This window comes from Alligator mississippiensis, chromosome 1, assembly GCF_030867095.1.
Source record: "Alligator mississippiensis isolate rAllMis1 chromosome 1, rAllMis1, whole genome shotgun sequence".
Classification (NCBI taxonomy): domain Eukaryota; kingdom Metazoa; phylum Chordata; order Crocodylia; family Alligatoridae; genus Alligator; species Alligator mississippiensis.
Genome location: NC_081824.1, coordinates 144,920,086 through 144,946,474, shown reverse-complemented (window position 1 = coordinate 144,946,474; position 26,389 = coordinate 144,920,086). Strand labels below are relative to the sequence as shown.

The window sequence follows — 26,389 nt, the reverse complement described above, 5'->3', positions numbered from 1 at the left end:
CTTGCAAGCCAGATCTGGCCCCCAGCATCGTGTCATCCAGCCCGTGGGGCTCCCCACCGACCCACAGGAAGCCCTGTGGGCCGTGGTGGCCCTGCATGCTAGATTGGGTAGGCAAAGTGGCGCAGGGCCCAAAAGCCTGATCCCAGCACGCAGGACCAGACGGAGGTAGCATGAGTCCCTGGGGCCCAATCCCAGCATGCAGGGCTGAGTGAAGGCAGAATGGGGCCTCATCATGCTGTGTGGAACTGGGTGGAGGCAGTGGGGTCTGCTCCCAGACCGCGTGTCCAAGTGGAGGTGGTGCAGGGACCAATCCCAGCCTGTGGGACTGGGCAGAGGCAGCACAGGGCCTGATGCCAGGTAGAGGTGGTATGGGACACCAGTAGGTTGGGTTGGGTGGAGGAGACACAGGACCCCAGGGCCCAATCCAAATACACGTGGGCAGCACAATGCCCAATTCCAGTGTTCAGGGGCCAGCCAAGGCCATGTGGGATTCAGTTCAGGCATGTGGGCCTGATCTGGCCCACAAACCAGCCTTGCAACATTTAAATGGCCTGTGGGGCCAAAAGACTGTGCACCACTCAGGTATGAATCAGAAAATTAGGATTAAAAGGAACCTCAGGAGGTCATCCAACCCCTGCTCATAGCAGGACCATGCCTAACCAGATCATCCCTGCAAAGGCTTTGTCTAGCCGGGTCTTAAAAACCTCCAAGGATGGAGATCTCACCATCTCTCTGGGTAACTTGTTCAGTGCTTTACTACGCTCGTTATGAGAAAGTTTTTCCTAATATCTAACTTAAACTTACCTTTGCTGGAACTTGAGACCACTGCTCCTTGTTCTGTCATCTGGCAACACTGAGAACAGTCTAGCTCCATCTTTCGAACCCCACTTCAAGTAGATGAAGGCTGCTATTAAATCTCCTCTCAGTCTTCTCTTCTCCAGACTAAATAAGCCCAGTTCCCTCTGCCTCTCCTCACAAGTCATGTGCCCCAGCTACCTAACCATTTTCATTGCCCTCCGCTGGAATCTCTCTAATTTATCCACATCTTTTCTATTGTGGGGGGGAGGGGCAAAACTGGACACAATACGCCATATATGGCGTCACCAGTGCCAAATAGAGGGGAAGAATCGTTTCCCTTGATCTGCTGGCAACACTCCTACCAATGCAGCCCAGTATGCCATTAGCCATCTTGGCAATGAGGACATACTGCTTATTGTCCACTGTAACCCTCATGTCCATTTCTGCAGAGCTGTTGCCTAGCTGGTCAGCCCCCAGCCTGTGCTGGTGCATGGGATTGTTCCATCTTAAGTGAGGACTTTGTACTTATCCTTGTTGCACTTCATGAGATTTTTTTTGGTCCAATCCTCCAATTTGTCAAGGTCTCTCTGAATCCTAGCCCTACCTTCCAGTGTATCTACTACTCTCCCCAGCTTGGTGTCATCTGCAAACTTGCCAAGGGTGCACTCTATGCTATCTTCCAGGTCATTGATGAAAATATTGAAAATCGGCCCCAGGACTGACTCCTGGGGCACTCCACTTGATACCAGCTGCCAATTAGACATCGAGCCATTGATTACTACCCTCTGAGCCTGATGATCCAGCCAGTTTTCTATCTACCTCACAGTCCATTCATCATACCTGTACTTCCTTAGCTTGCCTGAGAGAATGTTGTGTGAGACCGTATCAAAAGCCTTGCTAATGTCAAGGTACATCACATCCACTGGTCTCTCCACAGCCACAGAGCCAGTCATCTCATCATAGAATAATCAGGCAATCAGGTTGGCCAGGCATGACTTGCACTTGGTGAATCCATGCTGACTGTTCCTAATCACCTTCTTCTGCTACAAGTGCTTAGAAAAGGGCTTCTGCAAGCTAGCTTTAGTCATTTGGGATTACTGATGTAGCAAAGGCAGCCAAAAAACCCTTTTGTTGCCATATCTCCACTAGGGGTCTCTGCTGCCATAGCTATTCCAGCAAAGCTATGGGGGCAGCAACCCTGCAATGTACATAAGGCTGAAGTACAAGACAGAGAAAGCATGAGGGAAAGGGACGATAAGGTACAGAGTGACAGATCCACCATTTGCAAATACCACATTTTTCAACTTTTCTTTACTTTTTCACTTTTTCTTTCCATAGTGGATCTAAATTGTAAAAATGTGGACAATCACAGCCAATTAAAAGAGTTGCCCTGGCTTCTACAGTACATGGCCAGGGTTATTCCAAGGGGTGCCCTTGGAATAACCAGGAACAACGGCCACAAACTGACAGAGAGTAGATTTAGGTTGGACATTAGAAAGAACTTCTTCATGGTTAGGGTTGCCGGGATCTGGAATGGGCTTCCAAGGGAGGTGGTGCTCTCTCCTACCTTGGGGGTCTTCAAGAGGAGACTGGACAAGCGCCTGGCTGGGGTCATATTACCCCAGCACTCTTTCCATCCCAGGGCAGGAGGTTGGACTCGATGATCTATTGGGGTCTCTTCCAGCCCTAACAACTATGAAACTATGAATACACTTAATTTGACTAGTCACATTGTGAATACTACACAGCTATTCTGCACGAGGGCATCTTTCACACCAAAACAACAATCAAGTGTCTTAAATTTTTTGTCACTCCCTATTTTAGACTCAATGGGTGCTTACAGGCATGAGCCCACCCCCGCCAAACAGCACTTTACTTTCAGCTTGGCGCACCCCCACACCAAGCACAGGGCATGCCCAGAAGAGGAACTGCGTCAGTTTGACTCGGCTCACCCAGCATCTGTATAGCTCACACGCTTCAGCGTGGCTTCTTAGCATTTTTATCTAACAGCTGATTCAGTCAGCTATTAGCTAAAAGTGCCAAAAAGCCCCACTGAAGCGTACAAACTATACAGACACTGGGGAGCCAGGTTAGACAAGATTTCTCTTCTGGTAAAGCGCTGGGTTTTTTTTTCCCATGTTTGTCAGTATCCAATAAGATATGTATCAGTTCTACATAGTGTTCCTTTTTGTGTTGTTTGTAATACTGCTCTCTGGGCTGCTGAATTTTTTTTTCATCCTATGGAAAGGTGGCATTAACTTTCCCCAAGAAGTTTCCTTGGTGCTTACCTTTGCCCAAGAAGTTTAGGGTCATGATTCCCCCACCCATTCACTGGGTCAGGTATTGGATTTATATTTGGTTCCTCAGTAACTTCCACCTTGCCAAGCAGTAATAACAATAGCTTCTTCTCTCTTTCAAAGACTATTCAGTACCCATAGCTACTGATAAGGCCTTTTTCTCTATGACAGATTAAGTTAAAAGAGTTATTTTCAATTTTCAGAACCTTTCCAGCCCATTAATGAATGAGTCTTAAGAGGATCACTAGCAATTAGTCTGCCAATATGTTTGCTAAAATGACTTCAATTTATGTTTACCAGAGAAATGGGCTTATATGAAGATAATCAATTTTTTCCTATTTTGGAAATCATTATTCATACTTCACATAGGAAAGAAAGCAATCCTCTGTTTTTCAGAATGTGGTTGTACAGATCTAACAAGAAACTACTTGTTTATTTTGCAAATGTTTTATAGTGTGCTCTGTACTCGCTCAAGCCAGGGAATTTACACCTTTAAACAGTTCATCAGCATGGGCCAATTTTTAAGATTAAATTTAGACAGGTAAAATATGTTTTCTCAATGGGAGGGGGTGTACATGTAGACAGAGAAAGAGAGCAAGGGGTTGCTGGTTGTGCAAGACGAAGAACACAACTCATGAGAGTTATTCTGAATATATGTTTTTGTTAGTATAATCTCTTAATTATGCTTAAGATTTTATGGAGGCCAGCCAAATTTTCATCATCTGTTTTACCAGATTGGATAACATCCAACTAGAAGCTTTCCCCTCCTACAAATCTGTTCTGGTTGTTTAAGTTCTACCATATTCACAACACAATTTATTAATTAGTTCAGACTATTTTCCCCTTCCTCCCATTAATTTAAGATTAATAAGTGTACTCTACTCCATCTGCTTTGTAATGTGTTGTGTCCCATTTTGTTTGAGTCAAACAAAATTATAGCAGAAAAATGCCTCAACATCTTTTCCACTGGATTGTTTCTTTATAAAGATATTTTAGTATGGTTGTGGGTGGAGTTAGTGATTCCATCAAACCCAAATGTATCCCAAGAATGTGTTTTTAAGGCACACTCTGTATCACATTGGACTCTTTTGTTGTTTACCATTATTAGTATTTATTTAAAAGTTTAATTTACAAATATTCCCGGTAACTTAAAAAGATATCATTCACGGGCCTCTTTAACATTATTGCTAGAGAAGGCCTAGGTCCTGCACTGCTTGTGGCGACCCTTGCTGTACCTACACAAGTCACAATGCAAGGTCATAGCCCTACATAGCGTATTAGTATTTATATTGCAGCATGCAAAATAAAAATAAAGACACTGAAAAAGCAAGTTAAAATGCACAGGATTTACCCAAGTACTGGCATGCCTTTTTGATATAAGTGCAGAGGTTCCTTTTAAATCTGACATAACTGAACAGTGCATTATGGGTGTCAAATCCAAGACAATAATAGGCCAAAGGACTCTAAGACCTTCAAAAAATGATCCTGAAGCAACTTTACACTCAATTTAAGGGCTGATCCATGAGTGTTTGCAACCTTATATTGGTTCAATTTGCTATTTTATTCTTCACTGCTATAACAAAGGTAACCTGCTTAACTACTTTTTTCCTATCTTAACACTAAAGCATTCTGCCCACACAGCATAATGTAGATTTAATTTAATTCGTCTGCCTGACAAACCAAAGAATATTCATTTTCACTGCTGTCTGACAATGTAGATGACTCACTCTGTAAACCACTGAGCTTGCTGATTGTTCCCATGCTGTGTTCAGTCCCTTTGGAGTCAAACCAGACTCAGAACTACTGTATTTTCTCACATACAACATGTACCTTTCCCCCAAAAATCAGCCCTACAAAATTGAGGTGAACGTATTAAGCAGGAAAGCTGATTTTCTGCATAGGCAAGAAGCACCCTGCTTTGATCCTTGCTCCACAGTGCAGCAGCTGTGGCATTACTTGTTAAGCAACTGAGGGAGTCAACTGACTTAGTGGCACATTGTTTTCACTCCAGATGCGTTAATGATAGTCTCTCCTTAATGTTTTGGAGGTTCCACTAATACAGATAACCTTTCTTAGGGCAATTTTGCTGTCTGGTAGTTTCTCCTGGTCTCTCTCCTATTTCACAGCTCTGAAGACTCCTTAGCTTTTTCCAAAATCATAGATCCACCCATGTTGACCAGTCTTTAGCAGCAGCAACGCTTTCAACTTTAGTTAAGCAGGAAGGGGAAGGTGAATCAGCTAAAAATTAGGCTCTGTCCCTGCTCTATGCAGCCATACCTTTGGAGAAAGCATTGTTCTTCATTCTTCCTTTCAAAAACACAGCGTATATTATATTTTAGGACATGTTGTATGCAAGAAAATAAAATAACTGATTCCACCTCCTCCCCCAGCCAAAAACCAAAAATTGTATCTCATGTGTTGCAATACCTGGGTCTCATTGTGAATACAGTGGCCTACAGTTTCGGCTTTTGCCTTGAATTCCTGTATTTGTGGTTAATTAAATCAGAGTGGTATGATTATGTTTTTAAAAATCTGGACCCTAATCCTATGATCAGATAAGCTTTATGCCCGTGTAGAGGCCCACCAAAGTCGATGAGATTCCAAACAGGTGGAGTTCCATAGTCAAGGGCCAAGTTTCAGGTTTACAGCTCTGGGGGCCTTAGCTACACATACAGAGAGTACTTGTGCACAAAAGTACATACTTTCAGGTATTCGTGTCTGCAAGTGAAATGTAAAGACTGCATATTGGAAATGTAGTCCTTCCAGCATTACTTCCCACAGTTTCCTGTCTGTGTGTCTGTTTTTAATTAAGTATATTTTTCTCTTTAAAAATACACTCACAAAATCAAGTCTGCCCCAATTTTTTAAGTTTCTATGATCTCCTGAGACTTTCTCTGATACAGTCAAAAGTACAAATTTCAGCTAAGGTAACACATTCCTTATTCAGCTATGCTGAAAGAATTGAGATAACAAGCCTGAGAATGTCACATTAAAAATGTTGGGAGTTAGGCCAACTCAGCAGTCTAGTAGCAGCTGCAATCAGCATAAAAAGTGGATCCAAACTATTTATCAACCCAGCTGCCCTGTGAAAATATCTAATTATTTGTTATTTTTATAACACCAATGTTAGATCTCCAAGACAGACAAAACCCAGAAGGAAAAAGATATTACATTGTAAGTGGTTTGTGTCTCAAAACCAAATAAAAAACAATGAACATTAACATTTAGCACAAATATTGCCTGAGGTAAATGTTTGGGATGTAAATGCAGTGAGCCTTACTTTGCATAGCTTCATTTTGCAGCTGTATCTTTTGGACTGCAGTCAAAACTTGGTAGAGATGATTCTTGTATTGATGTTGAAAGTCTCTGGAAAGTTCAAGAGCAAATGAATGGAGGTTCTTCAGGTCTTGCTTAAGTCCCTGTACAGTAAGCAAAACAACATGTTAATAAAGATATAAAAAGAAGTTGGGGAAATGGTAAGCTATCCGCAATGAAAAGAATTGTGGTGAGGAATTATAGTCAAGAAGAATATTATATTTCATTTAATGAGGTTAACAAGGAAGCACAATATAATGTGGTGTAGCTAGAGACTGATTATTTCATTTCCAAGGAAATTTAGAAGCACTCAGATTTCTTTAGAAGGCTCTCAGAATCTCACAGACTATGCTCAGATCATCATAGCATCAAGACCTAAAAGCAGAACAAAGTATCTCTTTTTTTCTTGCCAACTAAAATCAAGGTACAGTGAGTGTGTCCTCTGCACACTTACAAATCATATATTCAATTAAATTTAACTAGAAATACGTATCAATAAAGTGCTTAATCTATTCTTTACTAAAAGCATTATATATAAATTTTGTTTGATAGCTACATATTTGGTCATTCTCAAACATTTCTAAAACGAGTGATTTCCACTCACTGGTAAGAAAGGTGATTTATTTGACAAAGATCAGACTTCTTGCGTGAAATGGATTTTTTTTTAAATGACTATAATACATCAAAATAACATTTAGAATGTGAATTTTAAATATTTGTAGGAGTATCCAGAGTACCTACAACTCCGAGTTATAAACAGAAATAAAGTAAAAATAAATTGAAGACACAAGAAAAAGCACAGGCTGGACACCTCTTACTACAGTCTCAGAACAGGAACTGTAAAATGGGGTTAATAATAATTTACCTCCCAAGGGGTTGTGATGGTTAATTAATTAACAGTTTAAGGTAGTCAGAAAATGTGACTTGTCAAGTGACATATTCACTGTTCCAACTAGTAACATATAATGCACCACTGACTTTTAATTAATTGAATATTTAATAGTTTCATAGTTGGTAGGGTCGGAAGGGACCTGAGCAGATCATCAAGTCCGACCCCCTGCCATGGCAGGAAAAAGTACTGGGGTCAAACAACTCCAAGAGGAGGTTAGACGAACACCTTGCTGAAGACCCCCAGGGTAGGAGCCAGCACCAATTCGCTTGGAAGTTAGTTCCAGATCCTAGCTCGCCTAAATCTACCCTCTGCCAGCTTGCGACCGTTATTTCTAGTCACTCCTGGTAGTGCTCGGGGGAACAGGGACTCCCCCAGTGCCTGCTGGTCCCCTCTGACTAGTTTATAAATGGCCAGTAGATCCCCCCTCAGCCTTCTCTTGTGGAGGCTGAACAGGTTCAGGTTCTTTAGCCTCTCCTTGTAGGGCCTGCCCTGCTGCCCCCGATCATCCAGGTGGCCCTCCTCTGGACCCTCTCCATGCTGTCCACATCCCTCCTGAAGTGCGCTGCCCAGAACTGGACACAGTACTCCAACTGCGGCCTGACCAGTGCTGCATAGAGGGGGAGGATCATCTCCTTGGACCTGCCTGAGATGCATCTGCGGATGCATGACAAGGTGTGGTTGGTCTTCCTGACCATTTCCTCACACCGCCGGCCCATGTTCATTTTGGCATCAATGATGACTCCAAGATCCTTTTCCGCCTCTGCACTGACGAGAAGGGAGTTCCCCAGCCTGTAGGTATGCTGCTGGTTCTTCCTCCACAGGTGCAGCACCTTGCACTTGTCAGTGTTGAAACCCATCCTGCTCTAATCCGCCCACCCCTGTAACCTGTCTAGGTTCAATTGCAGCCTATTCCTCCCTTCTAGCGTGCCCACATCCCCCACATCTTAGTGTCGTCAGCAAATTGGAACAGGGTGCTTTTTACTCCCTCGTCCAAGTCACTGATGAAGAAGTTGAGCAGCGCAGGCCTGAGGAACGAGTCCTGGGGGACCCCACTGCTCACATCCCTTCTGGTCGAAAATGACCTGTCCACCACCACTCTCTGGGTGCAGCCCTCCAGCCAGTTAGCGACCCATCTGACTGTGTAGGTGTTGACGCCACAGTCCCCTAGTTTTTTAATGAGAATGGGGTGAGAGACAGTGTCGAAGGCCTTCCTGAAGTCCAGAAAGACTACGTCCACTGCTACCCCTGCGTCTAAGGATTTTGTGACCTGGTCATAGAAGGCCACCAGGTTGGTCTGACAGGACCTGCCTCTAATGAACCCATGTTGGTTGCCCCTATGAATAACCTCCCCTGCTGGCCCCTCGTGGACATGCGCTAGGATAATTCTCTCAAAAAGCTTACCCAGGATCGAGGTAAGACTAACTGGCCTATAGTTTCCTGGGTCCTCCTTCCTCCCTTTTTTGAAAATGGGAACCACACTGGCCCTTTTCCAGTCCTCTGGCACCACACCAGAGCACCATGAGTGCTCGTAAAGCCATGCTAGGGGTCCCACAATGACCTCTGCTAATTCCCTCAGCACTCTGGGGTGACGGTCATCAGGACCAGCTGGTTTAAATATATCCAGTCCCTCCAGAAGTTCCCTGACTAGATCCTCACTGACCCTAGGCCTGGGTGCACCTCCCCCGGGACCTGAGGGGGTCCTGGCGGACGGGCTGATCTGGTCCCTGCTCAGGAAAATGGAGGCAAAGAAATCGATAAATAGGTTAGCCTTGTCGTCTGGTGTGACAACCAGATTTCCTAGCGTGTCTTGCAGAGGCCCCACATTACCTGGCACCTTCTTTTTGCCCCCTATATATTTAAAAAAGTACTTCTTATTGTCCTTGATCTGGGTAGCTAGCCCCAGTTCCGTCTCCGCTCTGGCTTTCCTGACCGCCCCCCTGCAGCCCCGAGCAACCAAGGTATAGTCCTCCCTGGTGATGGCCCCTCCCTTTCATTGGGTGTACGCCTCCCTTTTAGCCAGGAGACGTTCCCGTATGCTTTTGGTGAGCCATGGGGGCTTTTTCGCCCTCTTGCCCCCTTTGATCTTTGTTGGGATTACCTCCCTTTGGGCTTGAAGGATCGTCTCCTTAAGGAACGACCACTCTTCTTGGACACCCGACTCCTCTCCCCTCTGGGACCTCAGTACCTCCCCAACTATTCTTCTTACCTCATTTAAATCTGCCTTCCTGAAGTCCAGGGCTGCTGTCTTGCTGCAGGCTTTTGCCACCTTGTGCTGGATGGTGAATTCCAGCAGGCGATGATTGCTGTCGCCCAGGTGGTCAAGCATCCGTAGCCCCCTCACGAGGTCGTCGCCTGTGGCCAAAACCAGATCCAACAAGGAGTCTCCCCTGGTGGGGTTCTGTACCTCCTGAGTTAGATGGAGGTCTTGTATCTCGGCTAGGAACCTATGTAAGTGGTCAGACCTGGCTGACTGCTCTTCCCAGCAGATGTCTTGAAAGTTCAGGTCACCCATGATGACCATGTCTTTTGATTTAACTACCTCTGTGAGCTGACTTAAGAATTCCTGGTCTAGCTCTTCCCCTTGGTTGGGTGGTCTGTAGTAGACCCCCAACGTTCAGTCCCTTTCCCCTCGACTTCCTTGTATTGTAACCCAGAGCACTTCAGTGTGCCCCTCATCTGACCTTGTGCTACTAGATGAGGATGTGTATTCCTCCTTGACGTAGAGCGCCACACCCCCACCTTTCCTCCCAGTCCTCTCCTCCCTGTCCTGTCGTATTTTAATGATAAAACTGTAAGTTGAACTGAAGGCAAAAAAGCAAATCGACTGAAGTTTAGCTGAGAAGCCAAAGAACATCCCAAGTTAAGGATAACAAAAAATTGTTTTTCAGATATATAGGGAGTAAAAGGAAGGCCCAGGGGGTTATAGGACCACTACTGAATGGGCAAAAGCAATTGGTGACAGACAGGGGGGACAAGGCTGAACTCCTCAATGAGTTCTTTGCCTCAGTGTTCCTAAACGAGGGGCAAGACAAGTCTCACAATGGGATTGCCACTGGCAAGAAAATGTGAGCACTCGTGGCACGCAGACCAGGTTCCAGAGGATTGGAAAAGGGCCAATGTGGTCCCTATTTTCAAGAAGGGGAGGAAGGAGGATCCAGGCAACTATAGGCCAGTCAGTCTCACCTCCATCCTTGGCAAAGTCTTTGAAAAGATTATTAAGGCTTATATATGAGAGCCCAGCAGGAAAAGTTATGCTGTGGGGAAACCAGCACGGGTTCGTAGCAGGTAGATCATGCCTGACTAATCTAGTCTCTTTTTATGACCAGGTTACAAAACACCTGGATGCAGGAGTAGGGGTAGACATCGTTTACTTAGACTTCAGGAAGGCCTTCGATACGGTATCCCACCCCATACTGGTGAGTAAATTAAGAGGCTGTGACTTGGATGATTACACAGTCCGGTGGGTGGCAAACTGGCTAGAGGGTCATACCCAGAGAGTGGTGGTGGATAGGTTGGTATCGACCTGGAAGGATGTGGGCAGTGGGGTCCCGCAGGGCTCGGTTCTTGGACTGATACCCTTCAATGTCTTCATCAGTGACTTGGACAAGGGAGTGAAGTGTACTCTGTCCAAGTTTGTGGAAGATACAAAACTGTGGGGAGATGTGGACACACTGGAGGGCAGGGAACAACTACAGGCAGACCTGGACAGGTTGGACAAATGGGCAGAAAACAATAGAATGCAATTTAACAAGGGGAAATGCAAAGTGCTGCACCTAGGAAGGAAAAATGACCAGCACACCTACTGCCTAGGAAATTACCTGCTCGGCAGCACGGAAGCGGAAAGGGATCTTGGAGTCCTAGTGGACTCCAAGATGAACATGAGTCGTCAGTGTGATTAAATCATCAGCAAAGCTAACTGCACTTTATCATGCATCAGCAGATGCATGACAAACAGAGCCAAGGAGGTGATACTTCCCCTCTATCGGGCGCTGGTCAGACCACAGTTGGAATACTGCGTCCAGTTTTGGATGCCACACTTCAAGAGGGATGTGGATAACCTGGAGAGGGTCCAGAGAAGAGACACTTGTATGGTTAAGAACTTGCAGGCCAAGCCCTACGAGGAGAGACTAGGGCACCTGGACCTCTTCAGCCTCCACAGGATTGGTTGAGAGGCGACCTTGTGGCTGCCTATAAATTCATCATGGAGGCGCAGAAGGGAATTGGTGAGACTCTACTCATCAAGGCGCACCTGGGGGTCACAAGAAATAATGGCCATAAGCTAGCAGAGAGCAGATTTAGACTGGACATTAGGAGGAACTTCACAGAGCGCCTAAAATCTGGAATGGGCTCCCAAGGGAGGTGGTGCTCTGCCCTACCCTGGGGGTCTTCAAGAGGAGGTTAGATAGGCATCTGGCTGAGGTCATCTGAACCCAGCACTCTTTCCTGCCTATGCAGGGGGTCGGACTTGATCTATTGAGGTCCCTTCCGACCCTAACATCTATGAATCTATGAAACACACACAAACCCGTTTTTATCACTTCCCGTTCTAGGATTACTGGTAATTTAGTATTGTAAGACCCACTACCTCTCCTAAATCACATTCATCACCTTGTGGACAGTAAACCATCATGATCTGATTCTACTGCTCACTGATGTGTGCAGTGGAATCCCTCAGGGCTCAGTTCTGGGGCCAGTGCTGTTCAACATCTTCATCAGTGATCTGGATGAGGGGGTGGGAAGCACCCTGTCCAAATTCGCAGACAACACAAAATTATGAGGTGAACCTAACACCCTGGAGAGGAGGAACCAGATCCAGGCTGACCTCAGCAGGCTGGGGAAGTGGGTAGAGAGCAACAGGATGCAATTCAATAAGGACAAGTGCAAGGTGCTTCATCCAGGGAGGAAGAACTACCATCATACCTACAGGCTGGGGAGCGACCTTCTCAGCTCCACTGAGGCAAAAAAAGATCTTGGAGTCACTGTTGACTCCAGGATGAACATGATTCGCCAATGTGATGAAGCAGTTGTCACAGCCAATTGCACCTTGTTGTGCATCTGTAGGTGCTTCACAAACAAGTCCAGGGAAGTGATTCTCCCCCACTATGTGGCACTGGTTAGGCCACAGTTGGAGTATTGTGTCCAGTTCTAGACACCGCAGTTCAAGCGGGACGAGGACAACCTGTTGAGGGTCCAAAGAAGAGCCACTCACCTGACTAGGGGCCTGCAGGGAAAACCCTACAAGGAAAGGCTAAGGGACCTTAACCTCTTCAGCCTCTCCAAAAGAAGGCCGAGAGGGGACCTTGTGGCGGCGTATAAATTCATAAAGGGAGAGCAACATGAAGTAGGTAATGATCTGTTCATCAGGGCACCCCCTGGTATGACAAAAAACAACGGCCATAAGCTACTAGAGAGAAGGTTTAGGCTGGACATTAGGAAAAAGTTCTTCACAGTCAGGGTTGCCAGAATCTGGAATCGGCTCACAAGGGAGGTGGTGCTCTCCCCATCCTTGGGGGTCTTCAAGAGGAGACTGGACAGGCACCTGGCTGAGATCACACAACCCCAGGGTTGGTGACTCTTTTCTTGTGTGCCGGGGCAGGGGGTCGGACTAGATGGCCCACTGAGGTCCCTTCCGACTCTATGAATCTACTGAATCACAACCAGCTCTGCCATTTTATCTAACTTGGCATTTAAAATGCTACTGCAAGATTTTCTGTTAATGATCAATGTAATTAGTCATAATCACTTCATTTTTTCAAAATTGCATGCCTCTTTCAAGCCAATTCAGGAATGAGGTTCCCTTTATCCTACGTAACCATATGGCTGTTTGGTTGGGACAGTCCTGGATTTTGTAGGCCATCCCAGGGTCCCCATTTGTTGGTGAAAATTGAAGCAAATTTCTGTATTGGCGCCACCCCACCCATATGTGCCCAGCCCGGCTTTCGGAGGCAGGGGAGGGTTGTGGGGGGCTCTGGGATGAGCACTGCTCCTCCTATCTGGGGCAGGAATCAGAAGGGACAGGGTAGGGGAAGGGGCTGAGGCAGGTACCTACTCAGGGTGAGCCAGGATGGCAGAGCAGGGCAGGGTGGGCCAGCATGGAGGCCCACAGCTGGACTGCATCCCCCACATGCAAAGGATGGACCGGACTAGGAGTGGCCCCTGTGCGGTACACCCTGGGCTCTCCCAGCTTGCACTGTATGGCCACACAGCACCTCTACCCTGCCACTTGTATCCTCATGCCGTGCTGCTGCAGCCGTGCATGACAGCCCCAGGCAGCTGCTGGTGGGGGGGAGGTGCTGTGTGTCATCATGGGCTAGCAGAGCCTAGGGGGGTGGTCACATAGGGGCAGCTCCCAGCTGGATCCAGCCTCTGCTTGCAGGGAATGGAGCCCAGCTGTAGGTACCTGTGCTGTCCCACCTGGCCCCACTCCGCCATCAGGGCTCTTACGAACCGCAGGGCTGGGGCTCTGTGTGTGCACATGTGTTCATCCACATGGAGAGGGGGTTGTGGAGGCATGGGCTGTGTGCATGTATGTGCACACCTGTCCCCATTCCCAGATTTTCCTACCCAGTCCCGGCACCCTACCTTATCCCGGGTTTAGGCATGAATCCAGAGAAGAATAGTCCTCTAAATTAACACTTGCATGTGTTCTTGAAATTAACAATTTTAAGGACTACCTTTTTCAAGCTGATACCTTTTAACAAAGGTAAAAAATTACACTTAGTGCAATTGCATGACTATGCTTGGATCTTCAACAGAGACCTTGAACACAAAGAAGCAAGGTTTTCCTTGCAGTGGTATCTCTTATTGGATCAACTCTATATTTGGGAGAGATAAGCTTTCAAGCACAAACTCAAACCCTGCTGCTTGAAAATGAAATCAGTTTTAGGTACTGTGAAACAGATGCACATTGATCAACAGAATATCTAACAAACTGCTCACAGTTCAACCCAACAAACCAGTCATGTGAGGAAGTCAGTGGAAATTCAAGATGCTTTTCTAGGAGCAGGTTATCTTTCATAAGATAGATTTATTAATATTGTCCCTTCAGGCACATCTATAGGGCAGACTGCAATGTATTTCACAGTAGGGATGCACCAATAAAGATTTTTTTGGCCAATACTGATGGCTGATTATGAACCAGCCATACCAATCCGATTGCCAATATGCAGCCTGGCAGCTTGAAGAGCAGCGTCCAGCCAGTAAGTCTGTCGGGGGGAAAGGGACATGGGGGGCGGGGTGCAGCAGATCGAGGCTCCCACAGTGAGGGAGGGAGTGAGGCTGGGGCATGGGCAGGCACTGCCCAGCCAGGGTGGGGTGCTGGATGGAACTACGGGCAGCTCGTCCAGGGGGCGTGCAGGGTGGGGAAGGGAGGCAGCTCCCCACTCTGCCTGCACTCTGGGGGAAACATGTGTCCCCTAGCTTTGTGTTCGGGGTGAGGGTGGGCTGCCCGCTGCAGACTCTTCCTGGTGGGGGAGGAGCTGGGTCAAGGCTGCGCTCAGGGCAGGCAGGGGCAGCACTGGGAGGAGGGGTTACGGGGTGGGCTACAGCTACCCCAAAATTTTCCATAGCCACCCCATAGCCCCCCTCCCAGCACTGCCACCACCCACCTCCCCCATCCCAAACACAGCCCTGGCCCAGCCCCCCTCCCGCCAGGAAGAGGCCGGCACAGCCCCTTATCTAGAGCCCACATCAAGCAGCCCGCCCTTGCCCCGTGCACAAATCCAGGGAGCACATGCCCTCCATGCCTCCCTGGGGGTGTATACAGCAGTGGGAGCTGTCCCCTGCGGCCCTGGATGAGCTACCCACAACTCTGTCCTGTTCCCTGCCTTGGCTGGGCAGTGCCTGCCCTTACCTCATTTCCTCCCTCACTATGGAGGCCTCGATCTGCCCCTCCACGTTCTTTCCACACCCCTTCTCCCGACAGACTTACCAGACAGACTCTCCATTCTGCCAGGCTGCACTCCTGGCCATGGCATTTATCTGTCACATTATCAGCCACATCGGCCAAAAAAATCCACTTGCCAATAATGTAAATTTTCCTTTTATTGGTGCTGATATGATATGGATCAATGTATTGGTGCACCTCTACTTCAGAGATACCCAAGTCAGCTTTAAAATAGGCCACTCAGATACTAGTAGCACTCTAGCCATGGCACTATGAAGCACAGCACAGACTAATTTCCTTGGTTTCTTTGGTAGGTCTTGCAAGCCACAGTGAGCTCTGTTTTGCCACATAAAAACTATTACCAGTTTAACACTACCTTAGGTATCTGTAAACTATGCTGAAGTGACTGCTGTGACTGCAGAATAAATACACCCTAAGATTCAGAACTGATTATCTAGGGTTATTTTGTTATTCTGTAGGAATATTTTCATTTTCAGTGTAGAGGATATCACTGGATTACTGTACGATTAGACCTTGTTCTGACTTTATCCCAACTACAGAGTTGGTCCAATAAAAGTTATCACCCTAAGAAATCCTTGCCTCTTCCATAATGTCTGGACTATCGCAGCTACAACATCCCACTTACATTACTGGATTACTACTAAGAATCTTTACCTGTATTGTTGCATGAAGCTCTTGGATGACAAGCGAGGGCAGGCTCTTGTGCAAGTTCTGTTGCTTTTCAGAAATGAAGTAAAGCTGTGATGCTTCATCAGTGCTTCTTCCAATCAACCCTTGGCACTGCCAAAAAAAAAAAATCTAAGAATAGTACTTTAAAGAGTCACAACTCTGCAAGTGTAACACAGGAGACTTACACTAGTAGAAGCCATGGGATAGAAAACGCACCTGAAATGACTGGACATCTTTACATGTGCTCTGGGGGTGAAGGTATTTTAATTAGAGCGGCTTGCAATGTCTCATGTATTCAGCGTTCCGTGCTTCAAAATGGCAATGGGGGTGCTTTAACTAAAGCTCGTTTGACAAGCTTTAGTTAAAATGCCCCCGTTGCCATTTTGAAGTGAGGGGATGCTGAATACACAAGACTAATTAGCATGCTCCAGCAGACTCAATTAAATCAAATCTGCTCCAATGCATTGTAATTACTGTGCATTGGAGCAGGTGTCCCACATGTCTACAGGCACTCATTAATACTCTTACTACAGTAATTCCCATATTTGCTATAATAAAAATTGATTAGTTTATGAAAACCATACAGTAGTAGTAGCTGGTAATAAACAGGCTTTAGCCACTATGAGCTTCATCTCCCACAAATAAAAAAAACGGATTTATACAACTCACCCAATCTAATCCTAGTTTTTATATCAAACTCCAAAAACATAATTTAAGACTCTGACCAAATGAAAATTCAAAACATTGGGACTGCAGGCTGAAATACTCTTCTTTTCCAATACCAAAACAACAAGGCTAATTATTGAAGGGATTTTCAATTAGTGGATAGCACAGAGCACACTGAGATAGGTTAAAGATAGTGTTTCAGCCTACTCTCCAACCTTATGCCAATATAACACCACTGCCTACAGCTACTTCAGTTGTATTTTTTAAATTAAATTTGAGTTTTCATTGAAGCAATTTTATTAAACACTCAGATACTGATCTATTATTGGGTTAGTCCAGTTTTATGTCAGCATAATTCTCCAGAAATCAATGGAGTTATATTAGTGTAAAATGTAGTCAGTTGGGTCCTTACTTCAAAGTAACAAAATGTATTTTATGGAAAACAGAGAAACCAAAGTGTGCATTTAATTCCAAAAAAAATTTTATTGCCAAATTATTTGATATGAAGAAAGAAAAAATGGGATTTTATAACTCAATTGCACCTGCAACAAAGATGACTTAAAAATGAAATTTCTACAGAGGAAGACGTGAAATTCTGCCAACAGCCATACCTTGAAACCTGCATTATATAAATAAATTTAAATAAAATCAGCATTTTATCACTAACCTGGTTTCTAGCCATTACTAGTATGTGGTAGGCACAGATGTTCTGATCTACCTCCAGAACTGAAGGCACCATAGCTGCCTGCTTCTCTGCAGAAGTAATGTGACAAAACAGCTTCTGGTTCCTGAGCCACTACATGCAGAGCTAGATTTGGATATCTTTGCAGGGCACTGCTTACAAACTTAATACTAGCTACAACCTCTTATTTCAGTTTTCTCCCCTAATTTGTTCCACCATCATCCATCACCAATTAACTAACCTTACAGTCTCTTTTCTTATTTCTGAAGTGCATTTGTATCTACCATGGAACTACTTCCCAGTTCATTAAATTTATAAATACTCTGCCCGCAGTTCCCAGTTGTTTAAAATAAGGTGGTAGGACAGAGTGCAAGAATGACACTTCAAGTAATGATTAAGGCCTAAATCCAACCAGAGAGCAGTTGGATTTAATTCAGGTCATTTGCCAAGATAGATACGGTGGACCAAAGATTTAATTACAGCTGACACCTGGAAGACAAGAGAAACATGATGCTCAGTGAACTGGTGCTGTAAGAACAAAAAAGAACTGAAAGAAAAAAAAAAAGAGGATGGGTTGTGATCTCTAAAACAAACCTTTCCCACTCATCCAAACCAGGTGGGGTCCTCAAAACTTTTTCATATTGTGAACTACACTTCAATGCAGGAATTGTTTCCTTGACCTATTCACCAGTGCAATGGGGAGACTCATATTAATATGTTGCAGTAACAACTGTACACCAGGGTTGTCAAACATACAGCCTGCAAGTCAGATCTGGCCTGCAGAGCCATGTAATCCTGCCAGTGGAGCTCTAGAGGGGCCAGAATGAATATGGGTGGGACCCACTGCCAAAATTCAGGATTTGGGGCCCTACTGGGTACATATAATGGAGAGGAGCAAGAGACAGTTGCATTAAACCCCACAGCCACTGCTGCCCATACTGTAGCTATAGTTGGATCTGGCAAGGAGAGGGTTCACACATCTTGCATCAAAGAATACCAGAAAAATACTGTTTTAAATCTTTCAAAACAATGTAATAGCTGGCAACAAGAGGGTAAAAAAAGCTTCATATGACTAGACAGCTTTCCATCACCTGCAAGCTCCTCACCGACCACAAGAAGAGAGTATCAACCCTACTTCCACTTTTACTTTGTGCAAACAGGGTTTCCACTCATGCTCCTATCAAAATCCCTACAATCAAATAGCTCCTTCTACACCTAGATAAATTAGAGCAACAAGTAAGAGGAGGGACATAGTAATGTTCTCCTGTCTTTAGGAGGCTTGACTGCTCCCTTGAAAACAACAGCTAAAATGGAAGATTCCAGCTAAGAAAATGCCAAGTGGAAATGAATGTTCCTCTGCATCAGAGTAAATCTTTTAATGCTGATATTTAAGGAGATGCTTATCATAGATCCACAGGTAGAAACACTCTATATGATTCTATAGCTACCCCACAGGCAGGTGCGGGAGGAGGCTGTGTGGATGTTTTAGATAATGACTGTTTAAGGGGTGGCTAGAGATGAGCCTTCTTGTAAGAAGAGGGCAGAATGGAGGTCCCCAGCTGAGGGAGCTAGCTGTGACTGAGGGGAGGCTGACCCTGGGAGATTGTCACAGGAGTTTTTGAGGGCTAGGTGGTAGTCTGAATGTCAAAATGTTGTCAGTTCTGTTGACCATAATCTGTTGTCAAAGCATTTGATACCCTTTTCTTTTTTATACCATTTGTTCTTCCCTTGTAATAAACCCTTGTTTTTTGTTTCTTGTAAATCATGATTTCTGGGCAAATTAATAACCTGGGTCAGTAGGCTCACACAAACCCAGGGCACAGCTGGGAGCACTATGACACCTCAGGGTTTTGTCACAACGCTATCAATGTATTGTTTTGGGGTTTTTTTATCCCGTCTTTAATCTGTATCTAAAGCATGCCAGATTATTTTGAAAGAGGATAGTGGGTACTAGGGCACAATTTTCTATGGCATGCACAAAAGGCTCTTTCTAAATTCATATTTTTATTACAGACTTCATCAACCAGAAATTGTAACAGGTCTTATCCAGGGACCTTTTTTTATTTTTAACCTGTTTAAAAGTGACTCTCAGGATTCAATCCCTTTGGGCACCTATACACAAGCAGCAAGGCTGCTCTGATGCGCTGTAATTGCAGTGCGTCAGAGCAGGCTCGATTAATCGAGTCTGCTGAAGCCTGGTAATTACCATGCTACAGTAGACTCCCGTGTCTTGTGCATCAGCTTCCCTGCGTTTAAAAACAGCGGCAGGGTGTTTTAACTAAAACTCATTAAATGAGCTTTAGTTAAAGTGCCCCTGCCACCATTTTTAAGTGTGGGGATTCTGATATACAAGATGCTCCGGGCACTTTAATTAGAGCAGCTTTCAGAGTTGCTCTAATTAAAGTGCTGCTGCCGCATGCCCCGCCCCCGAGCACATGTATAAATGCCCTGTGATACTATTTCTGCATATATGTAGTGCACTGAAGTTAATGGTGCTATTGCCCAGGCATTTAAGCCCAGCCCATGCATAAATCTTTGCAAGATTCAGGCCTATAGTACTATTCACGCTTGTAATTATTAAAGCCAAGAACAATTTAAACACTTGGTTTCTTATTGCTATGCATCTTGTTTATTTTCATTTTTCAGTTATCCACTGGATGGAGTATAAAAATAGGAAGGATTGTTTTTCCTTCATCCTGTCTTTCAAAAAACAAGGTGTGTATTTTATTCCAGGGCTTGAAGTATGTGATAAAATATGGTACTTCAGGAGTGGATACTCTTTAACAGAGGTAAACCTACCTTGTATCGGTTAAGCTTACACTTGTACATTTAGAGGACAAACTAAACCAATCTAACCAGTTTTAAAGTCATAAAAGAAGAAGGAATTCAAGATTTACCATGAAAATGCTAACATCACAGATTACATCAAGTCTTCCATACACACATGCACACACACAATATATATGTATATATGCGCTTCGACAGAAAAGCAGATACAAAGCTAATCAAAATACTCCTTCCAGTATCACAAATCATTTGGCAGTGTCCTCTGGGTGGTGGTGGCATGTTCTATGCTCCCCATGCTGTTTTATTTGCTCTAGCTTTGCAGTACACTTGGCAGCTAACTGAACCTCTGGAATGTATTTTTGAGCAGTTATAGCTAGATTTGTGAATGACTGTTTGTTTGGCAGAAAGTTGAGAGGCTTTAATTGTCTCCCCTCCAGAGCCAAAATCATGTTTTTGTCTTTTGCCTCTTAATATCTAGCATGAACTTTCCATATTGCATGTCTGAGACCAAAAGGCCAGTCCAAATTTTTAAGATTTCTGCCAAATGCTAACAAATGCAAACACAGGAGAATTAACGGAAATTATATTTTTCCAATATAACTGACAACATTCTTGTATGTAGCTGGCAAAACTCAACTCACATGTACCATCTGGTTTGCAATCAAACCAGCTTATAAAATTAAACCCAGCTTTATCCAACGCTGAGACAGAGAGGGGGCAAATGGCTTACCTGAGGTCATACAGAGGCCTAATGACAGCTTGGATTAGAGTCTCAGTTGACAGTCTCTATCATTGCTAATCTGCAAAGATGGACCTGGTCTAGCATAGTACAATAGACAACTGTTCAAACTTCACTAAATCTCTGGCCCAGTGGTTCTCAACCTTTTGGAACTCAAGGCACCCCTGCTTGGGCTTGAGCCACCCCTTTGCAAATGCCAGCTCTTAGTTTTCACTTGTTTTTTTTAGTACAAACAAATAGCAGAGCAATTTTTCTGTTTCAGAGAACTCAGAAAGCCAACAGGTCAAAATACTTTTTTAACACTATGGATTCATATTTGAAATATCTGGGTGTATCTTGTAAATCATATTTGCTCAGCACTCTTAAAAAAAATCTCAAGGCAGCCAAGCTTGCTGCATCCCCTGGTTGAGAATCACTACTCCAACCTTTTGGCTTTGAAGATACAAAATACTGCTTGTTATTTCAATACTGGCTTCAGAAATAGTGAACCCTTTTAATTAGTCAAACAATATCTGACAATATCTGAGTTTAGCTAGCATCTTTCTATTCTTCTCTCACACTTTCTCTCCTTCCACCAAAAGAGTATTTTCTTAAGCTGCAATACATATACACGTATATGTCACCATGATTCTCAGAGGACCATCTCTCATTAACGCAGTAATGAATGATGGTTCCTTCAACCTACTTAATGTTAATTCATTTAAGAGTGATATTAAAAGAATGATCTTCCCCATCAAAATCTGCACCTACCTTCTACATACCTAGTTCAACTGAAGGAAATATGCATTTCAGTGCACAAGTGCTCAGATTTGGGCCTGCCTGTTTCTATGGAAATAAAAGTATCTAAGCATCTGCAACACCTCTATGTAACTAGTACCTGCAATTCAATTAAATGTCCTTTGCAAATTTGGGAGAACAGATTTTGAAAACATGTCAATGTCGTTCTTCAGATCTGTGGGGGCCAATTGTTTTAGCAGGTGAACCACAAATTAGCCCCATACTGCCCCAAGTGCCACTCTGGTACCCTTCTCCTGCCTGATCCGCTACTCTGCTTTCGGGTCCCTGCCCAATCTATTGCTCTAATTTCTGCCCTGGGTTCCCTGCCCAATCTGCTGCTCCACTTTCTGCTCCCTGCCCAATCTGCTGCTGTGCTGCATCTCTTCTTCCCAATCAGCCACATGCCAAACACAGAGACTGTTCGTGCCACAGCTGGCCACCCCTACTTCAGATAATGGGTTTTAGCATCAACTTACAAACAACCTGGATGCTTTAAGAAATTATAAAAAAATAAACAGCGTAAGTTACCTCTGCAAGTTTCAGATGAAGAAGAGCATTTTCTGTCTCCAATACAATAATTCTTTCTTCTTTAGTCTAGAAAAAAACCCCAAATCAGCTAGATTTCCAAGTCCCCAATCTCGGTAATTGTGACGGAAAAGGCTAAGTGAGATGAGTTCTAGCCTGCGATTCTTACTGGGAACACTTTGAGAGGGCTCAGTGCGAGCAGGCTTTGATGTACATATTTCTTGTAAATAGCTTCATAAGCAGGACATCTATATGCCCTTCTCACCCCAGGGGAAGGTAGCAGGTTGGGCCTGGCAGCAGGACCTGAAGACTGCTCTGTGATTGACTCCCCATGGCTTTTTATTTCATTTGATTGGATTAGCGTTGTTCCCAGGCTACTAGAGTTTTGTAACTGTTTTGTGCCAAGTGCAACTGCCTCGGATGGAGGAGACTGAGTGAGGTTCTCAGAAAGCTGGAGGGGCAGAAGGTCCCAGGAAAGAGAGAGTAGAGAGAAAACACTGCTAGGGAGGACAGAGCGAGTCCATGGAAAGACGAGGGGAATTGGAGTGGCAGAATAAAGACTGTTTGTTTTGGGGCAGGGTCTACTGTGCTATTTGGGATGCTGGCACTCTGACGCCCACTCTTTAAAAAAGAAAACACCCCCTCCTTCCCAGGAGCTGACTACAAAGAAGGAGGTCTCAGAGGTGGGGGTGGTCCCTGATCACCAGGGAAGCGAGGGACTGAGACGAGCCAGGGCCTAAAAGCCAGAGGCCCTGGCTCTTCTTCATAAGAAATGCCCCTTGTGAAACCGTGCCAGGGGTCGTCTCAAGAGAGAGAGACCAAATAAGGCTGCTTCTTGGGAAGTCCTAAGGCAGAGCTTTTCCCCAAAAGGAGGGTTGATCCTGCATGAGAGTAATAAAATTGAAATAAGCACATTTTTTAGTCTAATCAGATCAATAATTTTTACAATCACGCATGTGTTAATCAGCAGTGTGGCTTTTACAGGCTAAGAAGCCAGTGTGATGTAACTCTTTACTTTTCCCTTTTCCTATAATGGAATCTAGCTGGAACCTGTTTTCCCAAAGCACCTTGGGCAGAGCCTGGTGTTCGTGACTTCCTGACATCAGTTTGCAATCCTGTATTGTTTCAGACTGACTGCAAACTGAAGCAGGTTGTTGTTAACCTAGTTTACACTGTGGAACGGTTCCCTGTGCAAATGAAAAGAGCAAAACAGGAAGCATTACTGAAATACCGCTGAAGCCTGGCTCATAACTCCTAGACTGGGAAATCCTGGTCTAGTTTAATACACCTGTTGTCATTTAACTCAGCGTTTATCACAAGTATTCAATTACTTGATAACTTATACAGATATTACTGTTAAGAACCAGATACCTGATCTCAAAGAAAAAAAAATCGTTCCAAATCCACAGAAAGTTTATGAATTTTGGAAAAAGCAGGGGTTGTTTTATACCTAGCCAAACTGGGTTTGGAAAACCAAGGATGCTGCTCTTTTCAGACTGCAGAGGAAGCTGAAAATAAATGCTGTCTAGTGAACTTGAAGCATGTGACTGGACTTGGTACAGATTACCTATGACATTTGAAGTTCTGGTAAACTGGTATGCTTACCCAGTAACAGTTTGAATGCACTGTCATGCACTGCATGACAAGGCCCTTCACCATCTGCTCAAAGAGACAGCTCAGGCTGGTACCATGATCTTGGGAGAGGATCAAGACTCCCTCCCCTACAACTGAGCCTTAAGAACAAAGCCAGGAGACCAGTTAACCCAGTGGATTATTAACCCGGTGCCCAGAGGGTCATCCCAGCCTGAGCCTCCAAGACCCCCGGGATTCAGACGGGCAGGTATGAAGCCAGGTAACCTCACTCACGCCTCCAGGGGCAGCTGTCCCTCCCTGCCGGAGATGGCCTGCAGATGCAGACAAAGCCCTGGCTGCATCTGGATCGCACTCTCCAGCTTCTCCTGGCGGCCAGAAGGTCTGGAAAGACCCGTCATCCTGGACCCTGCGATTGTGAAGTTCTGCCATGCCCGGGGTTGGGGCACCAGGCCTGTGCCCGCTGTGCCCATCACCCAGCCCCACCGTATCCCTGGGTCTCAGCCCAGCTGTGTGGTGGGGCAGTGGTGGCCTTAGGGTTGTTGGGGTCCTGGACAAGAGAGTCCTTTGGGTTGATAATTGAATACTTATGACATGCGAGTCACTTGGCCCCTGGGCCAAGTGCATCTAGCAACGCAAGGTATCTATCCCACCCCCCGTCGCCCGCCCCGTACTTCAGGGAATGACGTCACGACTATGACTCCACTGCAGGGGGGAGGGGCACTTGGAGAGGGGGCGGGGCCAGAACTGATCTGCTCTGAGCTGGCCACGCCCCTTTCGAACTCCACGGCCTGGCCGTGGGTGGGGGGGGAAGTGGGGTACGGACTCACGCGCAGCTTCCGCTCTAGCTGCCGGACCCGCTGGTCGGAGACGAAGCCGAGGCTGATGCCGCCGCTCTGCCGCATCCTCGCGGCCCCTCCCTCTCCTTTGAATCGACCAATGACAAGCAGGGCCAGAGCTTCGCTTCGGTTGCTTTGGTCACCGCCCCTTCTTCGTCTCCCATTGGCTGGAGGGCCGGGCTGGGCGAGCGAGGTCGCCCAACCGCCGCCCGCCGAACGCTGAGGAGCGCCTGCCCAGAGCGCGCGCTGCCTGCAAAGGAACGGGGCCAGATTGGTGGGGGAAAGTCCTCTCGTGGCTTGAATGACAGCAGCAGCCCACCAATCCAAAGGTGTGGGATGGGGCAGGGGGCGTGACCCCCCTCCCCTGTGCCCTGGAACTCGGGAGGCTGAGGCGACATTGGCGAGCGTTGGGGGAAGAAAGGCACGAGGGGAACCCGGGTGTTGCAGGTGAAACGCTGTGAGGGAGAAGTGGCAGCGGTTGAAAGAATGAGCTCATACCTTGCAAAAACAAACAAACAACCCAGAGTAAATGCCACCAGGCTCTTCTACTATATAATCTGGAGTGGGGGTGCTCAGCCCAGGCCCATAGACGCATGGCATCCAGCCCGTGGGGCTCTCCATGGTGCAGGGAATTTGGCAACAGGGCTCCACCCATCCGGCTCGCAGGGCAAAAAGGTCGAGCATCGCTGATACAGAGGAAGGAACAAAGAAGTGGGCCTGGCTCTGCAGTGAGTGAAGGCACACAAGAAGAAGAATATACATCTGGCCCAAGAACTAAAATGAATTTTGCCTTGATGTTCAGTAAGTGTGATAATGTAGCAAATAAGGTAAAGACAATAAGGGCCATGTTCCCTCACATATGGCTAATGGAAATAAGGATATGGAAATCAAAATCGCCACAGTCAACATGGAAGCAAAGCGAAAGGAGGAGAGGGGAAAGTAGCCCATCAGAGAATGGAGAAAGAGCTAGCACATAGACTCTCGGGGCACCTACACGCAACGGGCCTTTGCTCCAACACATGCTAATTAGCACACTTCAGAGCAGACTCAATCAAGTTTGCTGCAAGGCTGCTGGAGCGTGCTAATTAACATACTCCAGCAGCCTCTGCATCACCTGTATTCAGCCTTCCCACGTTTCAAAATGGCAGCAGGGGCACTTTAACTACAGCTCATTCAATGAGCTCAATGAATGAGCTGTAGTTAAAGCACCCCCTGAATCCATGTGACACCGCAGGCACTTTAATTAGAGTGGCTCTAAGAGCTGCTTTAAAGTGGGCCCTCGCCACCCTGGAGGACTTGTATAGATGCCCTCAGATTTGATAGTAAGGGGTGCCTATAACGTGCAGCAAGGCTGCTCTGACTCACTAATTATAACACATCAGAGCAGACTCGATTATTAATCAAGTCTGCTGGAGCATAGTAATTACTGCGCTCCAACAGACTCCAGCGTCTTGTTCAACAAGCCTTAGTTAAAGAGCCCCCACCACCATTTTTCAGTATGGGGATGCTGATACACGTGATGCTTCAGGCACTTTAATTACAGTGGCTCCCTCCCTCTCGCTGTCTTCTACAGCACGTGTATAAACGGACATTGTTTTTAAATATCTGTCAGGTGGGGCTTGGTATTGTTTTACTTAAGAAGGGCAAGTATGTTACCTATATTCAAGAAGGCTCCAGGCCTGACACATGGCTCCAGAGCCAGCATGTCCTGGACTTGGTGTGTGGACCTGGAGCCAGTGTGTAGAGCTGGAAGCAGCACACTGTCTCAGCACACAGCATGCCAGATCAGGCCCCAATGCTGGCACTCCAGATTGGGCCCCATCACATCCCCAGTGTAGTGTGCTGGACTGGGCCTGCTGTGTGGCTTCAGCACAGCATGCTGGATTCTGGATTGGGCTCTGCTATGC

General features: G+C 45.8%; 1 protein-coding gene across 4 annotated transcripts in view; it reads right to left on the bottom strand.

Moving 5' to 3' along the window:
* Positions 1–24,695, bottom strand: part of KIF25 (kinesin family member 25) — a 72,400-nt gene extending 47,705 nt beyond the window's left edge. Inside the window, exons 1-4 of one of the 4 annotated variants that reach the window (XM_014596721.3) lie at positions 24,474–24,695; positions 22,057–22,122; positions 15,863–15,988; positions 6,376–6,514 (exon numbers count right to left, since the gene is read on the bottom strand). In XM_014596721.3, coding sequence (XP_014452207.1) covers positions 6,376–6,514; positions 15,863–15,988; positions 22,057–22,122; positions 24,474–24,548 — 406 coding nt within the window. In that variant the 5' untranslated portion in view covers positions 24,549–24,695. Of the gene's footprint in view, positions 1–6,375; positions 6,515–9,508; positions 9,655–15,862; positions 15,989–22,056; positions 22,123–23,919; positions 24,263–24,473 lie in introns of those variants that run through there. The other 3 variants (XM_019479880.2, XM_019479881.2, XM_019479882.2) reach the window with 3 other exon arrangements.
* Positions 24,696–26,389: the final 1,694 nt, after the last annotated feature.